The 25418-nt window shown below is 47.3% G+C and overlaps 2 protein-coding genes across 2 annotated transcripts; one reads left to right on the top strand and one right to left on the bottom strand.

The window, feature by feature from the left end:
* Nucleotides 1–1264: 1264 nt before the first annotated feature.
* On the bottom strand, nucleotides 1265–12774 carry LEXM (lymphocyte expansion molecule). The gene is made up of 10 exons (XM_019531485.1): nucleotides 12649–12774; nucleotides 11471–11558; nucleotides 10763–10867; nucleotides 10467–10583; nucleotides 9599–9736; nucleotides 8891–9034; nucleotides 8201–8365; nucleotides 6198–6326; nucleotides 3954–4081; nucleotides 1265–1806 (listed from the first exon to the last, which is right to left on the bottom strand). Exons 1-10 carry the CDS (start codon nucleotides 12696–12698, stop codon nucleotides 1704–1706), a joined length of 1167 nt encoding a protein of 388 aa, XP_019387030.1. The 5' UTR covers nucleotides 12699–12774; the 3' UTR covers nucleotides 1265–1703.
* Nucleotides 12775–12963: 189 nt separating this feature from the next.
* Nucleotides 12964–23334, top strand: TTC22 (tetratricopeptide repeat domain 22). Its single transcript, XM_019531484.1, has 7 exons — nucleotides 12964–14580; nucleotides 16757–16812; nucleotides 17355–17470; nucleotides 18169–18287; nucleotides 18798–18959; nucleotides 21865–22017; nucleotides 22680–23334. Exons 1-7 carry the CDS (start codon nucleotides 13993–13995, stop codon nucleotides 23208–23210), a joined length of 1725 nt encoding a protein of 574 aa, XP_019387029.1. The 5' UTR covers nucleotides 12964–13992; the 3' UTR covers nucleotides 23211–23334.
* Nucleotides 23335–25418: the final 2084 nt, after the last annotated feature.

The following is a 25418-nucleotide window of genomic DNA, read 5'->3' as shown; positions in this document are numbered from 1 at the left end:
CACATCCCTCCTGCAGTGCGGCGCCCAGACCTGGACGCAGTACTCCAGCTGCGGCCTGACCAGTGTCACACAAAGAGGGAGGATCACCTCCTTGGACCTGCTTGAGATGCTTCTGTGGATGCATGACAAGGTGCAGTTGGCCTTCCTGAATGCGTCCCCCCACTGCTGGCCCATGTTCATTTTGGCATCAATAATGACTCAAAGATCCTTTTCTGCCTGTCCAGGTTACAGGGGTGGGTGAATGAGAACAGGATGGGTTTCGCGTCTTTCCATATCGCGTCTTTCACCACTTGTAGGTTTACCTTTCTACCAGATTCATAATGTTCCCATTGATGATGCTAGTTTCTCCCCTACAACTGTGATTGATAAGCCATATCCAGAAGTCTAGAACTGGAGAAATTGCACGTTAGTGCTAGCAATTTGGTTGTTGATGCTCTTCTAACATGGCTGTCCTGATCAGGTAATGAGGGTTTTGTTAACCTATCTTAGGTAATTGGAGTGGTACAGCTGTGCCTCAGCCACAGCAGCAGAACTCGCCCAAGGACTGGTTTGAAGACCCACGCAGCTCTCCTGCTGAGTTGCCAGCAGTAGCTGTGCTGGCTCACTTTTGGCATGGGTGCATGAGCAGCAATTGCAAAACTGCATAGACTTACTCGAAGTTGTGAGGTTTGTCTTGGTTTCTGTTCCTAGTCCTGAACTTGCCATGCTCTGTGACTGTCTCTCTGTGGCACTAATTTCACGTATAGAATTACTAGAAAAAACAAACATAGTGAAAGAATGGTATATTTACTTGTGTTGTATAAAGACTGCTGTATATTACTGTAGGCTCACTGTGCAAATCTGCATTACTGATAAAATAGATTATAAAGGATTTTCACTCATTACTTTTTGAACTATAATGTGACTGTATTTACCCATTTAAAAGTATGTCTCCACAGCAATTGCTGCTGTCCCTACACCTTGTGTGAACCTTCCCAAGCACAGGTACTGCTAGAAGTGGAGCTGGAGTAGCACTTAGCTCAATGCACACTGTAAAAAGCTGCCTGAAACACTTGAGTAAATACAATTCTGGTAGCTCCTGTCCTAGCTAAAATTTAAAGCTTATTTAGTGCATCTAAAGCTTATTTAGTGCAAGATGCAGTCACAGCTGTGATTACAGTGCAGACAGTCAGAGGTGAACAGATTCTGGGGAATATCACCAAAATACTGAGGTTTTGGCCACCAGAGGGCTCACCGTTTTCAATCAATGCAATGTTCAAAACGTGCCTAGTTTTTGTAGCATTAGGTCCTGGTAGGACTGGCTTTTATCCCTTCTGTTGTTTAGTTTGAGAACAAGAGCTGTCAACTGCAATACATAGACCATCTATGGTGGAAACAAGGCACACATGCCCTTCTTTGAATCACTGATGAAAAAGGGAATATTAATGTTGAATGAGCTTTGCATGGCAAACCTTCCTTTGAAGGAAGCATGCCTAAGTAACATTCTACTAAATGCCCCTGCTGTAAATTGTGTCATTTTGTCCCAAACCAAGGTGAAGATCACTCGGTACTGATTGGCAATGGAAGGTAGCTGGCAGCTCAAAATGGATTTTAGGACAGAGAAAAACTGGAGGTCATTTTACAATCTCTTGATCTGTATGCAGTTGTCTTATAACTTATCTCTCTAATAATTTATCCACGGATATTTGCTTTCCAGCATGGACTTAATTTTCAGAAGAATCAGCAGCTTGTGCAGACCGATCTGGCTCACTGGAAGCAGAAGCTAAATTGTGCCAATAGCTTTTACTAACAGGCTTGATTCGCTCTCTGGAAAGGAGGAAAAGACAAAATAAAATAAGATGACACAAATTAGTGACTATATTACTTAGTTCTGTCCTAATTAGTGTTAAGAAAAAGAAACCCCGAGCTTGGCTGCAGTAATACTTGATTGTTAACTTTAAAATGCAACACTGTCCTGAAAAGTGAGTTCTGGGTAAGTAATGCATTTGTATTCAGTCACAAGTGCCTGTTTTTATTAGTACTGGCATGGTAGGGCTCACAAAGTTGTGATAATATGAAAACTGCATTCTGTTATGGATACTATATCGACAAAAGATTTCCTAGCTGAATTCCACCTGCAGCCACCAAATGTTGCCCTCTGTTACAACCCTGCAACCCTGGCAAAGACAAGGGCCTAATAATTATCCAGAGATCAAGACAGAGAAGTAGAAATCATTTTGACAGAGCTATGCTAGACTTTTATTCAGACCTGTAATAGAATTTTTCTAATCCTTAGTCCTGAGGAAAGATGAACAAGCAGAAAGCTATAGTAAACAGTCATAACTGATGATAATACCAGTATGTTATGTAGTGCTTTTCTTCCAGTGATGTCAAAGCGATTTACAGAGGCAGTAAGCATCACTGGGCATGTGTAGATGAAACGGGGGGCTTAATTTGAAGCGGTGGGTTTAAAAAAAAACAACACTGCTTCAGTTTAGGGCTGATTTAAACCCCCGTGTCATGCATACACCCTGCTGACTTACCTGTCTCTCTGGCGGGGAGCGGAGGGCAAGCTGCCGGCAGGTGGAGTGGTCCCTGGGCTGGGCAGGTTGGGGCCTGGTGTTTCCCTCCACAGCAGCAGAGGCCTCCGCCGGGTGGCACCTGCCCGCAGGCACCCGGCTTGGGTGGTCCTGGGGGGCACTGCAGCCATGGAGGGAAGCACCAGGCCCCCGCACAGTTCAGACAGGCAGGTAGGCTTGGGAGCGGGAGATCAGGCTCGCTGCTTTTCTTGGGCAGAACCTGTTTTCTCCGGCCACTACCAGGCATGAAGCGGGCAGCAACAGGCACCCAGACTCCTGGGTCCTGGCAGAGGAAACACCATGTATCTGGGTCCAAGAAGGCAGTTTTTCTCAAGCCTCCCAGGGATAATTGTTCTTCTGGCATGGTTTAGTACCCACCGAGGTGCTGGGGGTTAAAGCCAACTTTATGGAAATGGGAGGCTCCTCCCTAGCTTGCTCCTCTGGCCATATGGCTGAGGCCAGGTGAAACTTGAGGTCATCTGAACCCCAAGCCTCTGGGCTTGGGCCTGCACATAGGATGTCCACCAAAAGACTTTGGAAATATCTGAAGCCCCTGGTGGGGATGGAGGATGTTTGCCGGTTGTAGGGCCAGTTATGGTTCTGGACCGACTCAAGGATTTGGACACAATTTGGCTGACTTGGCTTGGAACACGAAAAATTTCTTAAAAAAAAAAAAAGCTTTACTCCTTGGCTGTAGGGCAGCAAACTAAAACTCCTTTCAGGAGTTTCACCCCAAGTTATTTAAGGCACATTTAGCTGCCAAATTTCCCACAGCAGCTGGAATTAATGCGCAATACGCCACTGAGGCATGCAAACACTTACAGCATTAAAGCAGTACAAAAGCATTTAGCCCGCTTTAAAAAGTGTCATGCACACACGCCTCTTGTTTCATCTACACGCTATTACTATGGCCATTTTAGAGATGGGAAACTGAGGCACTGGGAGGTAAAAAGACTCGTTTGGGGTTACCTAGCAATGCTGCAACAAAACTAGGAAAAGAACTTGCATGTTCTGATTCCTACTCCAGCAAACTGTCTGCTGGCCAATGCTGCTTAGTTTGCACTAGGCTGACCTTGTATTTCTCTCTAAACTCATCACTGTAATTTATCAGAATCATGTATTTTATTAACAGTAATTATCACATTAAAAGATCCAGTTGCTGTTGTGTCTCAGCATCTAACCATCTTTAATGTGTTTAGTCATTAACTCAGATCCCCTGAATCCCAGTCCTGTGCTTTAACTCAAGAGTATCTTTCCAGAATGTAGGCTATCACCTGAAGAGTCAGTAACCTGCAGTAGGTCTCCTGGCCACTGGCAAGAATTAGAGGCTTTACTATGTGCCAGTGTTAAAACATCACTAACTTCAAGCAGCCCGTGAAGATACATTTCACTTACAAAAAACACGCATCCCATTCCAGGTCATTCAGGTAGCGTTGCGTATCACACAGGTAAAGCGAACGGTATGTCTTCCGAGCACTTTTTTCTTGTTTTGTGATGTCATAGCGGCCAACACCGACAGGATTCTGAAATGAGAAAGTCAAACGTGTTCCTCTTTTACTTATGGGGCAATTATACACTGATGGAGCAAATGGGAGGTCAGCTAATGACTTAAAGGGGAACAGGATCAGGGCATACGTTCAAAAAAAATCAATTGTTTTAACAAAAACAAGGACTACACTTGAGAATGAGGAAGTTAAGGACCTGGGACCTTGATTCAGGTTTGGAGCCCTTACAATTAACCATCACAGTCAGATCCTACAGGGATAGTTACCCTGTAGGAAGCTGAGATGATTAATTCCCTTGCTGTAATGTGATTTCCCTACTGCCTACAGCTAACCAGTTGAGTTCAGCTTTACAGAAACTTTGCCACGGAAATTTAATCTGCAGAGTGCTCCCATCAATTATACAGCAGTCTTCATCCTTGACCTCTTTCAAGTTGTCTGTTCCCTGCTCAGCTGCATAAAGGAGGGAAATGGCATGGAAGTCTGTTCCTTGTCACTTCCCAAGGTGGGTTATTTCAAATTAAAGCTTTTTGTGGCATCTTTGAGCCCTTTAGATTTTGTTTTAGTTCACCATGGGAAATCAGAGAAGATTAATATAGATGCTATAAGGGCAGTAAGGAAAGGACTCCAGTCCTTATACCACCCCTTCAATATGCTGCAGCCAGAGGAAATGGTGTTTTTTCAGTAACAGTGGACACGTCTACATGAGACATTATGTCACCATAGCATCTAAAAAATAACTGCGCTGCTGGGACTGTGTGGTACCAAATGCAGTCAGGGGCACAAGTAGATGCACCCAGAATGTGACTTTATTGGTTATAAAGAAATAGTGCTTTGCACCCAAAGAATTCAATTCTATCATTTAATTTAAACCACCACTGAAATGCAACCACTTGGGGGAGGCCAGTAACAAGCTATTACAAAGCAGAACTGAGGGAAAAGGATTTTTTGCTAAAAGAGACTGAGGTGAATCCCTTGTCTGACATAAAGCAGCATAATGCCTACACCAATAACGGCAGAAGGGGATGCTGATCTGACAGACAGAACAGTAATACTGAATTAAGAAGGGGGGCCTACCATATACTAGCTGATCTGTAATAATTGTTTTGTGTGTCTGCTTTATCCCAGAATAAGTAGAAACTACCCTAAGGAACTGTTCCCTTGACAAAAAAAATTACTGCTGTTTAGTTTCCACTAACCCTGGGACTTCACAGTGTTGAAAACTTAGACATTTTGCCTCTAGATCTATCAGGATTTGGGGGCTCCACTGCCAACAGGTATATATTAAGGACCCTTGTTAGCAAATGAGCCTATGGAACGGAAAGTTTTGAACTTCCTCTTTAGACAGCCAGTCTTACATACTATCTGAAATGCACCCACCTCTGAAGCCAGCAACTTGTACCCTACACCCACATAATGTTCCCATAGGGAGAGCAGGACACAACATTTTGAACTGACAGAAAACAGAACCAGTAACTGCAGCTGAAGACTATCTTTTCCCATCCTCACTCCTCCATGGAGTAATCAGAGTTAAGAGGAAATGCAATACGTTTTGGCAGAGAGCACTCCTACCAGAATCCCAGAGTACCCGCTATCCCATTAAGACACCAAACATGAACCTCTTGTGTCCTCCCACCATATGTAACTGTACACGCTCTCCTACACACACAGTTCCACTTGGGTCTGTTTCCAGTCATGCTGTGGATAACAGAGAGTGGATCATTTGAAGTAATAAACAGGACTCCAATAACTCTTGAGCTAATGTATACAAGGCAGAGTTGAAACTGCCCTTTTGTGGGGAAAAGTTTTCAGACAGGTCATCACCTGCCACTGCAGACGAGTAGCATTAGGCACACCATAGATTGACACTATGTGACTCAAGGGGAAGGGAAAGAGATCAATGCCAATGGGGCTCCTTCCATCGAACTCAAAGGTCTTTGGACCAGGCTGAGGGAGGCAGCGTTCCACTGCTGCTTCTGCTACCCCATAAGCAAGCAGAACAGTATTACATTTGGGTTTCCAAGAATCCCCTTCTTAAGTTGAGATGTCAGTAAGAGGCATGAGATTGTCATGGAAAGAACCGAGAGCCTGGGAATTTTCATGCCTCGATATGTCTTACCAGTCTTTTTCTACTCACGGAGTTTGCAAAAAAGAGACGGCATGATCTCCTGTCAAATCTTTTTGCAGATGACAAAAATGGAGGTTGATTATCGTAGTCTGATCTCTCAATGGGCTTTGGATCATAGGAGCCTGGCCCTGCAGCATACTACAACAAAGTGCGACAAGTTACAATGCAAAGTAGTGACAGCTGCACAGAGTCAGGAAGATTCATTTAGGTTTTATTTCAGCATGGTTCATGTGCAAGTATCTCACTCAAATGCTTAGCCTTAGGCATCTGCTTAATTACCTGGCTGAATCAGTGATGACGTTGAATCTTTCTGGTAGCCACAGAGCTGAGAAACAGTTCTTTGCTAGAGATACAGGTCAGGAAGTAAACTCATTGCACCCATGGGAGTAAGCGTCCCAGAAACACTGGAGATCCACGAAGCCACTGGCCCTACGTTTCCAGTTAGAATTCAGCACAATGATCCACCACTCCGCAGCATGAATACCCACTTCTAGTTACATGCAACATAGTACAAACCTGCTCCTGCTCCCACCAAATGCAAAGGGAGCTTTGCAGTGCAGCTGGGTTTGTAAAAATGACTACAGGAAAAAAACAATTCAAACCTCCTTATTCAGCCATTCTTTTCCCTGTATGAATTCAGAGTCATATTTTCTGATGTTAGTAGCTGGTGTAAATTGTTAGCTTTTCTTTAATCCCATTAGCCCTGCAGACAGGGCTGCACAGCTGCAGGACAGTGGCAAGGTTTATACTCCTCGTGCATCAACAAAATCATTAGCTAGACTCCAGTTACAGGAGCCTGGATGATGATTGACAGGAAAGAACTGCTTGACCATCAGAGCCCAGGATAAGTCTGTCATACTACCCTTTCCCACATAACCTGAGTAGACTTGATCTAAAATCACAGGGAGACCAGATCAAGTGAGACCCATGATTACTAGAATTACCAAAATTATTTTGCAAAGCATTTAATGCTGTGTATGTAACTTTAAGAATTTGTTTCAGTCTCTGAGGGTTTTCACTTATGTTTGAAATTCAGTGTATTGTTCATTGCTTTTCTGACTGGGATGGGATCACTCGAAATGCATCGTAACATCACTGAACACATACAGTTCCAAGCAAAGTAGAGAGCAGGGCTAGATACCAGCATCCAGAGGCTTCAAAACGTCAATCCCAATTAGCAGGCTTTATTCTCCAATAACTTGTGATTGATGATAACATGTGAGAAGCAATTTGTTCACCATGTTTGGCTGAGCGAATGGAGGCAATTATTTTAATCCAGAGGCTTTTCAGGTGAGCGAGCCAACACAGGGTTACCTGTATGAGTGTTATGTTCTGCCAAATGCATTCAGCTGTTTGCATTCATTTGTAGGCAGCCAATATGCACCCAGGAGTTACTTATACTCCGAGGGAAGATTGGCACAGGCTGCTTAGTCACTGCTGTGACCGCAGCTGGTGTAGGCAAACCCAACTGTGTTTAAAGTAGCTAGCTCCAGCCCTGTTAGTACTGCATGTGGCGTAGCAGGGAGTCAGGACAGGCACCTCAGCATTGCCCTGCTTTCTTAGGTGGGTTTTACAACTCCAGTGAGGTCTGTGCTGCCATAGCCACATCATGTCTACGCTCCCTGGCCTCTGTAAGTATTCCCTGGACGTACCCAGGGAATACTTACTCTGGTACTATGTTATGCAATTAAATGGAGGAAGAGAACATTACCAGGTGCAGGCCTAATCACTTTCCCACTGCTACTCTGATGCTTGTTCCCCTTCCCCCCATGGTTTTCTAACTTGACCCCAGCTTCCAAGTGACCAATCTATTTGCAGACCCAAGCTAATGAGCCCATGTCTGGCACCATACAGAGCAAGGCAGCTGCACTGAGCAGCACAGCTTGCAAGAGTTCAGAGTCAAGTAGACATGGTTTTCTGGCCTTTCCCTTTGGCTTCCCCGTTGTGTATTTGCACCAAGCACCATCATTTACTCAAGGGAAAGGAGAGGAAAAGGACAGGGCATCACCCACCGTGTCCCGTGGACATTGGCTGAGTGTAGCCCAGAAGATTCGCTCCGTGGGGCAGCCTGGGTTTCGTGCAAGCGTGCTGAAAGCACCTTTCTTCTTATTGTTCTTTGTCTCCAGCTCCTCCACAAAGCTCTTGGGATTGCTGGCACCTGGCTCATAAAGTTTTTTCTAGAGAAGCAAAGGAAAAGAAATGTTCATTGCTGGAAGAGAACGTGTGACGTGGCTGTCTGAGTAGACCCCATGGCCCCTGGGATCAACCGCAACATCTGCTGGTGAGATCTGATCCAACTCCGAAGTGGAGCTAAACTGTCACAGGTTGGCTTTCACTTACCACTGGGTAAGAGCATGCAGGTGGGCAGTTACCACAAAGTCGCTGATGTCTGATAAAGCCTTAAATATATCATAAGCCTTTAAAGCTTTACCCTTTAAATGGTTGGTATGTCACAGCCAGATTCTACGGCAACTTGATGTAGCTGCATTGACATAAATGGAGCTGAACTAATGTATCCCCATGGAGGGTCAGGCACTGAATGTTAATCATCTAAGACCCTCAGTGCAATGGCAAGGGCTACTTAAAATAAAAAAGGTAGTTAACCTAGCAGCAGCCTTTTTCTAATAACAATCTGGGAGGAGGTTTCACTGTATCAATGAGCAGACATCACCATTGCATATCAGTGGGATGGGGATGCCTACCTCAACAGCATAATGCCCAGAGATAACTGGCTTTGACCTGTCTCCAGAGAAGGTGTCATATGGACCTCGTTTACTGACCACACGTTTCAGCAGCTCATCTATGCTGTTTTTGAGATTGTAGGTGCCTGGTCCCAAACCGCTTCCCTAAAATAGTAGATAAAAAATAGACCTTAATGGTGATATTATCATGGTGTTGGTGAACAAGAAATGGAGTGTCAATCCTTTTGCAAGGCAGCACAGCTCCTGAAGGACCCAGGCCACGAGGGGGCCCACTGGAGCTGCTGTCCTGGCAGGTAAGCTCCAGGTTTGGCATTCCTTCTCCTTCCCAAATCTAGGAAATCCCAAATCCCAGAGCCTTCAGGAAACTGTCAGGTGAACTCTTTCCTTTGTCTTTCCTTTGAGTTTCTTTCCCCTGGTGCAAGCCTGCTGCCCTGCAGCAGGGAGCACACAAACCTCAGGCAGCGTAGTAGTGAAAATGCAGCACTTGGTACCCCTCTAGGGACATAAACTCTGTCCCCATCCTGGCCCTTTAAAGATGCAAGGGATGAAGTAACAGCTGCCTTCTGTATAGAAACATGGCAGCTAAGTACAGGAGGGGTTGCCTCGAATATGGCGCCTTCCCTTTGTTTCCCGTTGTCAAACCAAAGACAACAGCCTTCGCACAAGTCTGTCCAGGGTCTGAATGGGAAATGAGTAACCCAAACTCACTGCTGTGGAAGGGAAGATGCATTTTGCAGTTCTGCTGTCCATGATCCCTTGAGATTTTGCAGAAAATGTTTCCTTCTCCTCTATCAGGGCATAAGGGTTTCCATTCCTGCCATAAGTTCCTGGGCCGGGGTAGCAATCCTGCAGGGGGGAAATGCAGAGAGAGAGAGGGAATTTGATTAAACAAATAGCAATGTCATTTCTGACCTAGAGCCAGACAGACTTTGGAGCATAGCAGAAGAACTGATTCATTGTCAGACTTCATCACACAGGTCCTAACAGCCCAGCACACAATAAAAAGTACAGCCTTGCTGCTACCATGAGCACTTGTATAGGAGACACACTGGCTGTGCTGTGAGCCCAGGGACTGCAGAGGTGCATAGCTCCCTAGGGGTAGGTAAGGTTCCTTGTGGGGCTCATCTACACAAAGGCAGTGCAGTCTGGTCCCACTGACCTACAGCTACTCCCAGTAAGGAACATGGAAGACACTGCTCCAGGACAGAGCTGGCTCCAGCCTGGTGGGAGCTCCACCTGTGGATATACAGGGACTGCAGCTCATACAGACATATCTGAGCTAGCTTGAGCTCTGGTGGCAGGATAGTTGCAATGGCACAGAGCTCAGCACATACTGTAGAATCCACCCAGCAAGCAGGAAAAATAACCTATGCTGCCATGGCCAGACTGGTACCCAAAGTAGTTCATTTAAAGCTGGCTCAGGTACATCCACACTATACTTTCAGTCATTGCTGCTGCAACTGTGAAGTAGACATACATCCCATTATCTTGCCCTACTATGTCTCCTCTGCATCATATTACCTCCCTGTCTTACTAAGTTACCACAGTATCTCTATTGCTTGAAGCCAGTCCGTACCCTAATGGTGTCTTTAAACCTCTCTTCTCTGGTGTCACATACACCTCTAGTACTTGAAGGCCGGGTCTCTTGCAGGAAATCCTTGATGTTGTAAGTTCCTGGTCCCAGTCTGTCTTTCTAAGTGAGAAAGGGATTATAAAGTATTAAGCCAGGTTTTTGAGCTCCCCAGAGCCAGGCCCAGCACAGCTCCTCTTTTTGAATCAATACTGTCACAGTGAACAATCCAAAGATTGACCCCCAGACACGGTCAGATGTCTGGTCAGTAATAGTGAGGTAGCGTCAAACCAAAGTCTCACCAGGTATTTGGTTTTCTTCCATATCTCCTTAAATTGGAAATGGGGGATTTGGGAAAGACGTGCTGCTTCCTGCGTTTTCGCCCAGTTGGAACTCAAAGTCTTCCCCTGAAATGCAGAGCAGAAAAAACATGTTTGGGTGATCCTAGAGGAGTCTCTTCCTAGGTTTATGCCCTGAAATAAATGCTTTCTGTTTTTTTTCCATTGACAGATGCTAGTTTTATATGGAGAGATCAGACCCTTAACTGTCTTATCATAGCATTTACCAATTCACATTCAAGAAGTGTTTGCAGGGCAGGAGAGAGAGCATGTACTTGAGGTCAACAGGGCAGTGACAGTTTACCCCAGTTGTGGGTCTTTCTTAGGATTCCTTGAGCTTTGAAGGAGTTTCCAGTAGATCAAATCTAGCTGATATGATACACTTGGAGGAAAAGGAAGCGAAAAGGCTGATATATTAGATAGGGCCCAATCATGGAAATCTGCAGGGCTTCAGTGCAAACAGGATCGGGCCCATCTCAGGGACAGCGGGTCAGTTGGATTCAGGGAGACCATTATACCAATAGAATAGGGCCACACAGACTTTTCTTGGCAGCTGAACTCTGGAAGAAGAGTTTCTACAGCTGTACCTGTCTAGAGCAGGTCTGCTGCTCAGTCTTTTATCCCAGCCTTAAATAATAAGGTCCTTTGTACATAATACAGCAAAAGACTCACCACATCTGAAGACACCGTTTTGCCATTGGGCTTCTGTGCATGGGTGCTAGGTCTCTTATTCTTTGAGTAAGTCAATGGTCCACAAAACCTAGGATAGGATAATGTAAGTACACTGTTGGTGCATCTACACATGCGCTTTAAGGTGCAGTAGATTATTTTACTGCGTACTAAAGCAGCACATAAAAAACTGTACTAAAGCGCTTATGCACAATAATGCTCAGTAAACTATTCTAAGTGTCACTAAAAAAAGCATTCACTTTTGCTACTGTGCAGTAGGGCAGCCTAATGCCCCTTTATGTAGTACCTCATATACTAAACTTAATGCGCAGTAGCAAAAGTGCATTAATGAACATGTAGACACACCCTGCGTGTTCTGAGTCAATGCAAAGCAAAGCAGGACTAACATCACAAACCTGGAGCCTGCCCTTGCAAGTACATAGGGCTTGATGTGTTGCCCATTCAAGTCAGTGGAAAGAGTCTCATCAAAATCAGTGTTTATTATATAGCAAGCCTTTGTTATTGGACTTCTGGCCTTATCTTTCAACAACACAGGTGCTTAACAACATTTTAAGCTTGTCGTGAGCCCTGCGAAATGTAGCAGGATTACTCAGGGCTTAGTTCTGAAGGCAAGGGATTTCTCACAGCATGAGGGACCTGAACTAGCTGATGCAGAGGCATTCGGAGGATAGTTACCCAATACTGTACCTTCAAGACACTGTTGTGGTGGCACAACAATGTGCAAGCCAGCCAACATCTCTTCCCTCTCAGGGACACTCCATCATTGTGCATTCCCGGGGAGGCATTTTTCAAAGCATCTCATTGGACGAATTCTGCCAGGTGTTTTTTAGGCAGGTGTATTTTCTCCTCCATTTGGATTGTCGCAGCTTCACCGCTGGTACATAGCTGCACGGACACGTGGGCAGGCGAATGGCATAGGCATGACGAGGGCATGCACGACTCCGAGGGCTGGCTGTGCACGTGACTCAAGCATGCGAGAAACCATGAATGTGTCCTTGTTGCCTTCGTATGCAAGAATGTGCACGCGTGCCGTCCACACAAGTTAGAACGTGTTTGTGGCTGAGCCCAGCCCCCTTCCCCAGTGCTCCCCGACTCGAGAAATCCCAGCCGGTGGCCGGACCAAACCTTTCCCCCTGCAGCCTCCTATGGGTGGCTCTTACCTGGCTGCTTGAGTCCCAAAGGGGGCACCTGTGAAGCCCTTTGATGCCATGCCCCCTTCTCTGGCCCACAGACCCGTGTCCGAGGCTCCCAGCTGCTCTGGAACTCTGCTGCCGTGACAACCGCAGACAGACGCTCCCCGCCCTTTTGTTCCCTTGTGTCTGAAGGGGGCGGAGCTTCAGAGCACCTTACCGGGGGCAGGGCGTGGGCTCCCGGGTCAAAGGGCAGTCAAAGCTCACGTTATGCCCTGCCTCCGGAGGAGGGGAGGGACGTGGTGGCTTTGATCCCCACTTCCGTCCCTCACTTCGCCTTGTGCCCAGGATCTGAAAGCCAAGATACGCCTTGGTGGGCAATGCTGTCGCTCTGAACATGGGAAAGCCAAAGCAGCATCATTAATAGGAGTTCCTCAGACTGAACCTCGACACTGTCCCTGTCCCGTCCCTTCTGATCCACGTTGCTCCAAAGCGGAGATCCTGGCCGACAGCCAGAATCCAGAGTCTGGATTGGGACCAAACCCTTATTCCTGAGCACGTTTTAGACCCTGTTTTTGTAAGAGTTTTCCAGCTGTGTTGGCAGGCTCGGGTACCTCTGCCCATCTGAACAGATGTGCGGTGGGTCACCCCTTAGCCACGCTGCAAGGGTACAAGAGGCTTCTACTTTTTCTGTGACTCCAGTTGGCCTCACCACGGCGGGGGACAGCATTAGGATACTCTTCACTCTTGCATTCCCATGGAGGAGCCAGTCCTGATGCCACTTGCACCCCACTGAGTGGCAAGTCACGGTCCACTCGTCCACACCAAGCGGCTGAGTTAGGCCGCTGCTCCGTTGCCTGCGGTGCTGACGCCCTCTTCTAGGCGGCTGCAGAAGCCCTGGGAGGAACCGTGTGAGCGCAGACCAGCCCCTTCTCTACTCCCTCTTCACAGTGGCTGCCGAAGACCACGTGCATCCAGAACTCGCAGCCCTCAGCTGCACCTGGCTAGTGGCGATCAGCGTGGACAGTGTTTGAAATGAAATTTGGACTCAACCTGTTTATTTTCAAAGACATTTTGCAACAGGGAGAGAAATACAAGGCAACCTTTGGCCGACTGATCCCCACGGCATGCACAGGGGGAGCTACTACAGACCCAGCGAGACTTTTCCGTCTTGGCATCCTGTGATTTGCTGGGCTGCAGGACAGCGCTGAACAAGCAGGCACACGGGGAATAGCAAGCGTCCTGCACTGCCTCTCCCAGGCAGGACTCCTTCCAGGCTGCCTGTGAATCAGCTAAACCAGAATAGCAGGTCAACAGACAGGGAAATTGGCTCTGAGAAGAAAAGGTTGGGAAGGACGGGAGCGCTGCTTCGGGATGGACCCATCAGCACTCGCCGTGGAAAGCACGGAGGAATCAGAGGTGGATATAGACATGCTTCTCAATGACCTGGAGTATCTTCCCGGTCACTTCCACCTAGAGATGAACCTGAACTTTGAGCCCAGCTCCTCTGTGAATTTGAGGGAAAGAGATATGAAGCTCAAGAAAGAGAGCCTCATATCTGAGCTGGAGTTTGAGGCTGGCACCTTGCGGTACGCCATCAGGAACCTCCTTGGGGTCTTCTCTTTCCACCTGGAGGAGACAGAGTCAGCCAAGGAGATTTTCCTCGGCATCACCCAGGAGGACCCTGGCAATCTTAACGCCTGGGCCAACCTGGCTTATGTGTACGACCGGCTAAGCAGTGAGGAAGAAGAGGCAGAATGCGCTGAGAAACTCTCCCACCTCATGGGCCTGGCCTCCAAAGATGCGTGCCAGGGGGATGCCAGTCTGAGAGCAGCCCGCTGCTTGGCAGAGCAGGGCTATGCCTATGCCTTCGATGTGGGGCTCGTCAGTGATGAAGACAGGATACAGAAACTGACCTCTGGCATCCTGCTGTATGACAAGGCTCTGACTTACGGGCAGCAGGTCAGTAATCACGTGCAGCTTGCTGTTTAGTGTCGCTCGTCGTGTTTGCCTGGTATGGCCGTAGGTTCTTTGGGCAGAGCAGTAAAGTGTTTGATGCTGTGTGCACTAAATTACCAGCTCTTGGCTGATGTCTTGTATGATTGGGAAGGCAAACGTTATGCTCAGACAGCATTTATACCAGGGAGAAGCTCTGGGAATTGCTTCTCTGTTGGCTTTCCACCCTCCCCAGTGTTGGGTCATTTCAAATGGGGAATCTGAGTGAGCTGAATCCTGCAAGCCAGTAAGACGATGCACAGGTGAGCAGGTTCTGCACAATTCTGCAGCGGATGGAAAACTGAAACATCCTTTTCACTGGCTCTTGTCTCAGGTAATCAGGACTGAGGGTGGTTTTTGATTCCAGCCGTATCTTTTCTAGCTGTTCAAACAAAGGTGTGTCCTGCGTACTCGGAGCATGGTGGCCCTACAAGGGCTCATAAAAAGCAGGTGACTGGTATGGAAGTCAGTTTGCTCAGGTGAAGCACTTGGGTTGAGAGGCAGTTTTATTTATTGTGAGAGCGTGCAAGGCAGGGGGGATGCCCCTAAGGCAGCCGCAGAACCAGGAGCATTAGGTCAGCCAAAAGGTCTGTTGATTTTCTTTCAGGACTCTAACAGGACTGAGTTCTGCTGGCCAAGCCCATGCTTGAGGTAAATCATCCCACTAAAGGTGTCTCATGGAGGAAAACCCAAAAGAAATCAATCTGTCTTGGGAGAGGCCCTTTCCCCAATCACCCAGTGCTCTGTCTTATGCAACTCCCAATTGAATGCATCCTCTAGGGCAGTGGTTCTCAACCTTTATTGTACCAGGACCCATTGGTACACACCAGTGGCCAGTCCTGACCCAGTAAATAGCTTAGCCCCCTGGCCCTGCTGGTGCCCTTCACTCTTGACCCATTGCCCCGACCACCAGGTCTCAGCTCTCTAGTATGTGGGGTGGGGGGGAGAAAGGTATGGGGGGACCTCAGCAGCCCCTTGCAGGCTGGAACTGAGCCAGCCTGCAAGGGAAAAGCTATGGTTTCCCATGTTTTTCTTCTTTAAAGAATCTCTTTTTAAAGTTTGATCCAATTTTAAAGTTTGTTCACGACTCTTTCATCTATTTGCGACCCGCTTTTGGGAGATGACCCACAGGTTGAGAACCATTGCTCTAGAGAGAGTGAAAGGGATCCACCACAAAGCACCTGCCAAACCTGATCTCCCTGTGGCTGCCAGAGCGCGAGGGAGCTACTCACCTTGGTTTAAACGTGGTAGTGAACCCAAGAACAAGACAGGACACAGACTTATTTTGTTACAGACCCTACCTGCGTGGAACAGTCCATGGTAGCAAATCATGCACCCTGTGGCAAGAGTGGTTTAGCCTGGCCTCAGAAAAAAGAAAAATGAGAAGTCAGTGTGTCAAGGAGGAAAGCTGCTTGCAGGGGAGGGGGTATCTTCTACTTGGTAGCACAGAGGCCTGGATGGGACGCAACCAGAAACTCCTGGATCCTATTTCCAAGTCTGCCACTAACTTGGACAAGCGACAAAACTACTGTCAGCTTCTCCTTCTTTAAAAAGGACTGCTTAGTGCATTAGGTTTATGCAGCAATTTTCCTCTGTTTTATAGGGCTCAAAGCCTGAACCAGCATTAATGAGAGAGAGAGTTGTGCCCTGACCCACCCAGCAAGGCGTCGGCTGGGTCAGAAGCCAAATCTGACTACCAGTCACAGCTCAAGCCACTAGACTGAAGTAGTCACCTGCTGACAAGACCTCCAAGGATGCCCAGGGTTAGTTCGTTCATGTCCGTGACATGCTATGGGACTGGTAGATGAAAGCATCCACTGCGGGACCTGCAGAGCAGTGTGAAGGGGAAGATGTTTGCACAGCACGGTCAGGGGAAGGGCTGTGCAAGGGGTCATGTCTGGTTAGGAGGGAGCCTTTGTGTCAAGTTTTGCCTTGGTTAAAAAGCTCAGGGAGCTTCAGTGGAGCTACAAGAAGCTGAGGATCCGGCCCAGGGTCTCATAGTACTGAATACAAAGTGTTTACCCAGGCAGAGCACGTGTCCTTCTTCCCCATGGCCATCTTTTCTTCTTGTAGGCCACTTGTCTCTTTCAGATGATGTTCAGGTGTTAACACTGTATTTCCTCCCAACCTTTCCCCATTTCAGATCCCTTTAGAGGAGAAAAGAAGCTGGTACTTCACCATGGCCACCCTGTACATCAGGTAAGGTACGGAGTACCTGGCCCTGAGCTGGAATAACCTCACCAAACATGGCACATTCATAGATTCATAGATGTTAGGGACTGGAAGGGACCTCACAAGATCATCGGGTTCAGCCCCCCTGCACTTGGGCAGGAAAGACTGCTGGGGTCAGATGCTTGTTTTTTGAAATTTTTTTTGGTGGTGTTTGGGGGGAGTTTGCTTCTTCTGGAGCTGTAGAAAGGGTGTTCAAAAATCCCAGTCTGGCTCAGGGGGGGAATCTGATTCAGGCAAGTTAGGAGGAGGGACGTGAAACTGCAACGTAGGAAAAATTATGACAACAGTACCCACATTTGCCAGCCTTGGCTGCAAGGGACTGTGTAACTGCAAAGCCTAATTAATGCATGCGAGCTACTAGGCAACAGCCTACTGAAGCACAGGCCACCAAAACATAGCTCAGCACTGAGCCACCCAGCCACTAGCTGGTAAGGGAAGCAGTCATGTTGGGTACAGGGGGTTGGGCATCTAGAAGAGCAACTGAGACCACTCTGGCACTCTTGTGACAGGCGAGATGGGATCCTGATGAACCAGGAGAACGACGAGCAGAAGAGGCTGCCTGCCTACAACAGGACCATGGGCTTGCTTCGACAAGTCATCAAGTCCTCCAGTTCTCACTACCGAGGTAGGGGAACCTGCTTGTTGTAGGCAAACTCCAGAGCTCCTCATAAGAAATGCCTCCTAGACCTCCTGGCTTTCAAGCCCACCTGCCACCAGCATCAATGGGGACTTTTTTTCAGGAGTGCTGAGCCTCTCTGAGTCCCATCCCTGGTCTCTGCTCAGGGCCTGGATCACCAGGGTGCTACATGTCACTGAAGGGATTAGGGCCCGGTTATGTACTTAGTCATGTCCTTGATCCCTTACCAGCTGAGACCCAAAGTCATGGATATCAGGAAAGCCCGTGGGAACCGAACTGATGGCCCTGCTCTGCAGGAGCCATGGAAATATTTTCTTGAAAAAAAACCCAGTGGATCAGTTGCTAATTCCAAAGGATCCCCGAAGTGGATCAGCTGTGAGAGCAATCACTTCCCCTCCTCCTCTGTCAGGATCCAGGGCAGGCTGGGAGCTGAAGGGTAGGGCAGAGTGGGGGAAGCCAGAGTCACTCTACGTGTGGATTAACACAGCACTGTGGGCTGCCATCTTCCCAGTCAAACATGTCCCATAAATGCCGAGCTTGCTGGAAATAACATCTCTCTGCCAAGGCTCCTCAGCCAAGACCTGTTTCCAAACTGGAATCTCCTCTTCAGCGTGGCTGCTCAGGGTGGGAAGGTTTGAACATGAAGTGGCTCCACCACTAACCTGCTCTGAATGCTGCTTTCCTAGCTCTGGCCTGGTGCTACCTCGGGATGCTGCTGGAAAAGAAAGAAACCTTTTCAACCACTCCCATGGGTATCCATGACTGTGGCTACTCTGGGGCCGATCCTCTCGACTGCTTTGGCAAGGTCAGTGCCACCACGTAAACACCAAGCGTTGGGAAGCCCCTGCTGCCCTCACCTTCCCACTCACCTCTATCCTGCCTTTCCCATCACTCCCCTTCCCTCCATTCCCCCTACTCGGAGGCAGCTCGCAACACAGGGAGGGCCAGCACAGCTTAAAGATCTCAGTACTACCTATGCAAGCAGGATTGCTGTCAACATGCAGGACTGCTTCCAGCTGGTGTAAACCAGCTTAGCTTCAGTGAAGGGAATGAGGCCGCTACCTAGTGCTGCCCAGTAACCTCAGATGGACACAAGCCCCCAGAGGCTGGTTTGTTCCAGCACTACAGTTGCTGGGATGGGAAAAGGCTTAGGCCAGGCATTTCTCGGACACCTTACATTTTCATCTGCTTCAACAAGTAGCTGTGCTGGTGCATAAGGCAGATTGTCCAGTGCAATGAAAAGTGTTTTTTGGCTCAGTGCACAAGTTGGCAAGTCACTCATGGCAATGTGTTTTGCTTTCTCTGTTTTTCGAAGGCGATAGAAATAGCAAAAGACAATCCGGCCACACTAAACCGTCTGGCAAAGATCTTCCACTTCAGGGGCAAGCAAGAAATGGCCATGGGGATCTGCAACATGGCACTAGATGTTGATCAAGATCCAGAGCTCAACTGGCAGGCATACTGCACACGGGCCAGGGTAGGTCACTCACCGCTGAAATCAATATGTCCAAATGCAAATGCTGCAATCTGCACAGAGCAGCTCCACTTTCTGCCATGGTCTGAGCCGGGGCGATGTTTTTAGCTACCGCATCATCTGCACAAAGTTTGAGGTGACACTAAACTTTCCAGAGTTACAGGAATTTGCACTGCAGGCACTGTGGCTTTGGTGGCCATGTCCACTTTGTTTCTGGAGTCACTAAAACAATGCAGCCCTCCGTCTTCTGGCACCTGGCTCAGACTTTGCAGCTAATCCAGGAAAGCCCAGTGGAATATCCAACCTTGTCCTACAGGTTAGGATTACAGAAAAGTAGGCCTAGAAGGGACCTCACAAGGTCATCGAGTTTAGCCCCCTGCCCAAGGCAGGATCATCCCTGACTAAACCATCCCAGCCAAGTATCTGTCCAACCTGCTCTTGAAAACTTCCAAGAATGGAGACTCCAGGATGTCTCTAGGTAGCCTGTCCCAATGTCTGACCACCCTCAGAGTCAGAAATTTCCTACTAGAACGCAAGGCCCCAGTACAGCAAAGCACTTGGGCACATGGTTAAGTATGGGAGTTGTCCCACGGATTCAAGTGGAGCTGTTTCAGAAATACCACATACAGCTATTGCCTCACTACCACAGAGCAGTAGGCGATGAGCTGGAACTGCCTCCTAGACAAAGTGGGGAGGTGCACTTGAGGGGCCAGCACACAAACACTGCCTGCTTCAGGACTTGCTCTCTGCTATTCAGACAAGAGCGTTAAGCCAAGGCCACATTTGCCACTGTTGAAGAACACTGGGGACCCACCCCACTACTGTCTGTATAGTAGGAGCCCTATCTAAACAGTGCTGCACACTTCCCACCTAGCTGAGAACTTCAATAGCTAACTGTGCAGAGAGAAGGGGAGATAGCCTCTTTGCTGACCAGGAACAGCCACAGCATCTCCAGGCTGCAGGAACAGCTACCCGGCTTTGCATTCCCATGCTGCCTCTAGAGCAGCAGTTCTGAACCTTTTTCAGTCAGCGTACCCCTTGGTGTCAGAGTGAAACTTCACGTACCCCCTTTCAATGGGAAATTAATTTTTATGTCAAACTACGTGTAATCCCACACACGTGCACATTTGACAGCAGTTTCAAATTGTCAAGGCATTTTTTAGGCCCTTCGACCTGTGTTAGACAATGTATGAAATGTATCTCACATACCCCTTGGGGGTACATGTACCCCCGCTTCAGAACCTCTGCTCTAGAGCAAGCGTTACAAGTTTAGGTGTGGTTTGGCCAAGGCCAAGCATGCTGGAGCACTAGGCCAGCCCAGAGCACACTCGTGGAAGCTGCTGCACACTTGCAGGCAGCTGATTTTTCCAAGTTGCGCTCCCTGTTTGACTCGGACACAAAACAGCACTGACTCAAAGGCTGTTGACTGGCTGAAGAGGTTTAGCAGTTGGGGAAGGGTTATGCATTTCCTTGCCTCCCTTGTTCTGCCCAGACACAGCTGCACTAGGTACATATCATGGAGTCATTCATATGCTTAAAGTGCTTTGTTGAATGAGGTGCAAGTACACATATGCTTAAAGTTAAGCAGTGTGGGGTGTAATGTGAGAAATCAATTAAATGCTCCTTTGCATTTTAAGCTGCCCTGGGGAAGAGCTATGGAACCAATGTTCCACTGACTTGTGGGAACTATAGCTAAGGCAGTTATGTGTCAAGGGATGTGGGTTGAAATCTTGGCTTTGGCACCAACAACTTAGCAATGGACAAGCCACTTGAGTCCTAAGGGATTTATGGGGGTCAAGTCCCATCGATGGAAGTGACTTAGGTACCTAACTCCTACTGACTTGTAATGAGTTTTAGGCTCCTAAGTCATTTAGGATCATTTAAAACTTTCACATTTCATCACTCCAGGGCTCAGTTTCTCCCATTTGTAAAATGGCATTGATGACACTTTCTAACCTCATGTAAACAGAACTGTTGTGTGTTGTATATTTCCAATAATATCAGTTGCAAAGATAACCTTAAATAAACATAAAGTGAAATCTCACTTAATTACTTTTACGTAAAGATGCCTTAAGAAATCAATTGCAATAGAAGGGCATTCTCAGCCTATCTTGGCTATCTTTAATATGTGGCTAAACCTGTCCTTCAAAAGCGCTTCTCTCAAACTTCAGCAGTGGGCATGAAACTGAAAAATGTAGCATTAGAAAGGTTCCTGAAAGCCAATTTGCATCTCAGACTTCAATCTGAAATCTCTAAAGTGATCATTTCTGCAACGCTTACTGAGGCAAAACTCTTTGCATAGTCAAAGACAAGAAGCAGTACAAATAAAGGCAGATAAGGACATACAACTGAGGGGCAGGCTACCTTCAGTTCCTATTTAGCAGTTAAAATACACAGATTAATAGGCACTGATTGCTGCGAAGGGAAATTTGAAACATGTCTCTGGCAGGTTTTAGGAGTATGTTGTTTTAGACACTTTGATACCTTTGTGGCAAAATAGCTATTTCCTCCGCTGGTGTAAGTAACAGGGATTTGCACTGCTTTACCCTAATGCAGGGATGGGCAATTATTTCAGGTGGAGGGCCACTCACTGAGTTTTGGCAAGCCATCAAGGGCCACATGACAGGCAGCCAGGGGCAGATAACTATTAATTTTGTACAATTTTTAGGGGCCTAGCGGGCCAGATAGAATGGCCTGGTGGGTCACGTCTGGCCCATGGGCCACATTTTGTTCACCCCTGCCCTAATGGCAGGTCTGGTCTGACATGTTCAAAGTCTCTGTCCTAACATAATTACAATTTAAATCAGCCCACCAAAAACTACAGGAACTCCAAATATAGTGTCAGGTGGGAGAAAGCTGAAAACGCAGATGTCCCAAACTGAGCTATTGTGCTTCCTCTCATTGCTAGATCCACCTTAAGCTCTATCTGCAAGACCTGGAATGTGCAAAGTTGGGTTTGGGAGGAATGCCAGACAGGAAACATCTCACCAGTGCTAAAAAGGACCTGGAAAGTGTGGTACAGGTGTGCCCGTGCCTGAAGCTATACCTTGATATTGGCCAGGTGAGTAAATGCCCATGTGCTCTCCTCTTCCAAGAAGGGCAACGCCTCCTGCTTTCAGCACCTTTGTCTTCTTCTTTACATTTGGTACTTAAAGAAACAAGGGCAACAGAAGGTAGAGCTCTGTTACAACTCTTTGAGTCAATAGTGAAAGTGCTGGAAATGGAGGAAGTTAAAACTGTTGTGGTCAAAGAGTGACTGGGTGCAGTGTCAGTATAATGGCCCTGGTCCCTGACAGTGCTGTACTCTGTCAGTCTCTGGCTGACAATGTGGCAGATCCCACAAATGATGCAATAAATTTTAGTGTGATCACTGATGATACCAGGTGGCCTAAGGTGTGGTGGCAGAGCACTTTTAAGGTGTCTTGCTACAGCTCCACCAACTTGCTACCAACCCACCCACTGGGTACACGTTGAAGGCTGCCTCCAGCTGTAGGTGAATACATTGTCATCTGGGCTTGTAGTCAAAGGCAGCCAGGTGTGATGCTGGTCATATAACACCCCTGTGCAGTTGTCTACAGTAACTGTCCTGCCTGAATCACACCAGCCCAGTGGGCTGCTAGGCCCAGATGCAGTTTTGACCTTTTGGCATCAGGCTGTAACTGTAAAAGTCTCTGGAGTTTGCCCTGTAAAGGAGTACTACCATTTTGCCTTCTGTCCTCATAGGTCTATTATTACATGGGTGTGGATGCCATGCAGGAGCTGTTCCCAGTGGATGAAAACGCATTGAACAACGCACTGGTATTCCTCTCTAAAGCCATGGAGTTTGACCTGGGGGATGTGTTACCCAGAATACAGCTGCTCCGAGGGAAATGCTTGAGGCTTAAAAATGAAGAGTCAAATGCCATTAAGTGCTTCAAGCGAGCAATAGAACTGGACGATGTGGGCTCAGCTAACACAGAGAGCTTCCGGTGCCTGATGGAGATGCTCCTCATGCTATTTGGTCAGAAGCAGGTGAATGCTGAGATGCTGATGCAGGAGGTGGAGCTGTGGGTAAAGAAGGCCGAGGAGAAGTACCTGAAGCGGCGTGTCCAACAGGAGCTGAGGCTGGTCTGGCGAAACCACATGGCCGAGGTGATTGAACTCGCCAAAGCAATGGTGGCCAGGGGGAAAACGAAACTGGTGAAGCTGCTGTTAGAGACAATACAAATGGACTCTTACAAGGGCAAACTGAATGAGCGGTCAAACTCCTTTTGAATGGCTGCTGTTGACATTGGACCCTGCAGCACAATGGCCACCTCTTAGTGCCCACCCGGACATTTTCCATTCCCCAGGGCCTTGAAAAAGGAGGAGTTGGCAAACATTAAATACTTAACTTGGATGTAGTGTGCTTCACCCGTGGGTCTCCAAGCAATATGTGGAGGTGGTCAAGCATTCCTACCTCTGATAAACAGTGAAACTGAGGTCCAGGCAAAAATATGTAAAAGTGGTCTTTGGCCATGGTTGCCTCCATTTACTGAGGGCAGTTGGAGTAGGGAGCCCTCAACACCTCTAGAAATCTGGTCCCAGGTGTCTCAGCTTGGGCACTCCTCATATTTCAAAAGGTCTTCATGATATCCAACCTAACTGAAGCCAAGTATAAGCTAACAGTGTGCTCTCATTGCAAAAAGGGCCAGCAGCATACTGGGTTATGTTAACAGCAGTGTCGTTTGCAAATTAAAAGAAGTGATTCTTTTGCTCTATTCAGCTTTTTTTGAGGCCTTACCTGGAGTTTTGTGTCCAGTTTGGGCCCTGCACTTTAAGAAGGAAAGGGACAGATTAGAAGGTGTCCAGCAGAGAGCGGCAAAAATTATTAGAGTCCTGGAAAGCATGACTTATGACAAACGGCTCAGAGAGCTTGCATTATTTGTTCTGGTGAAGAGAAGAGATGGTTGGGGCGGAGGGGGCATTTGATAACAGCCTTCAAAATACCAAAAGAGTGATGATAGAGAGGATGGAGATGGAGATGGGCTATTCTCTGTGGTCATAAGGGACCAGACTAGCAGTAATGGCTTCAAACGGACGTATAGGAAACCTAGGTTGGAAATTAGAAGGAACTTTCTGACTCTGAGAGTGGTCAGACATTGGAACAGGCTACCCAGATAAACTGTGCAATCTCCATCTTTGGGAATTTTCAAGAGCATATTGGACAGACACTTGGGTGGGATGGTTTAGTTGGGGATGATCCTGCTTTGAACAGGGAGCTGGATTTAGGTGACCTCATGAGGTCCTTTCCAGTCCTTCTTTCTTATGATCCTCTTGCTTGTAATGTAATCCTATTACTTTTCTATGATCATATGAAAGTTGCTCACCATCCTCTTTATAAATACCCTTCATGTATTTGAAGACTACCAGATCCCCCCTCATTCTTCTCTTAAGTAGATTATTCCAATTCTTCCAACCTTTCCTTATATGCCATTTTTTTCAAGACCTCTAATTACTTCAGTTACTGTCTGCTGGGTTCTTTCCTTTTTGTCCATCTCTTTCTTGAAATTCAATGCCAAGTTCCTCCAGTGAAGCCTCGCCAGTGCTGAATAGAAAAGAAAAATCTGACTTCCATATAGCACTCCTGCTATCAGTGGCTGAATACATGGCAAGTGGAAGAGGGAAGGGTAGCTTCTCTCTCTCTTCCCTGGTGTGCATAAAAATATATCTGAAGGGCAAAGTTCTTCTATTTGTAACAAATCAGATGATGGAGAGGGAATAGTATGTTCAAAAAACTTTTGCAGAAATCCAAATCCATTGAATCAGGTACATGCATACCGTGCCTATGCATACATTTCCTATCAAACACTCCACCAAATGCTTTGTCGGTTTACAGGCATAAAATGTAAACATTTTCAGCAAAGTGATTTTCATAGATTTCACGATGAGACCTCAAAGATCATCAAGTCCAGCCCCCCGCCACCGGGGCAGGAAGTCAGCTAGGGTCAAAGGATCCCAACAAGATAAGCATCCAAGCGTTTCTTGAATAAGTCCAGAGTAGGCGCCTGCACCACATCTGGAGAGAGTCTATTCCAGGCCTTGGGGGCTCAGACAGTAAAGAAATGTTTTATGTCCAGCCTAAAACGGTCTTGTAGGAGTTTATGACTGTTGATCCTTGTTTTTCCTTGGGGTGCTCTGGTGAATAAACGTTCTCCTAGATCCCAGTGAACACCCCTTGTGTACTTTTGGTTACCACCAGGTCTCCCCTGAGCCTGTGCCTTTCCAGACTGAAGAGTCCCATGATGTTTGAGGTAAATTTCTTTGCCTTGCAATTTTGGTTTTTTGGTACATACTTTAGTTTTAAAGGGGTTTCATAGTTTCATAGTTGATAGGGTCAGAAGGGACCTGAGCACATCATCGAGTCCGACCCCCTGCCATGGGCAGGAAAGAGTACTGGGGTCAAGCAACCCCAGCAAGGTGTTCATCCAGCCTCCTTTTAAA

This window comes from Crocodylus porosus, unplaced genomic scaffold (assembly GCF_001723895.1).
Source record: "Crocodylus porosus isolate Cpor-Errol unplaced genomic scaffold, CroPor_comp1, whole genome shotgun sequence".
In the NCBI taxonomy this organism is placed as follows: domain Eukaryota; kingdom Metazoa; phylum Chordata; order Crocodylia; family Crocodylidae; genus Crocodylus; species Crocodylus porosus.
Note: the sequence above shows the minus strand (reverse complement) of the source record. Positions and strands in the feature narration are given on the sequence as shown.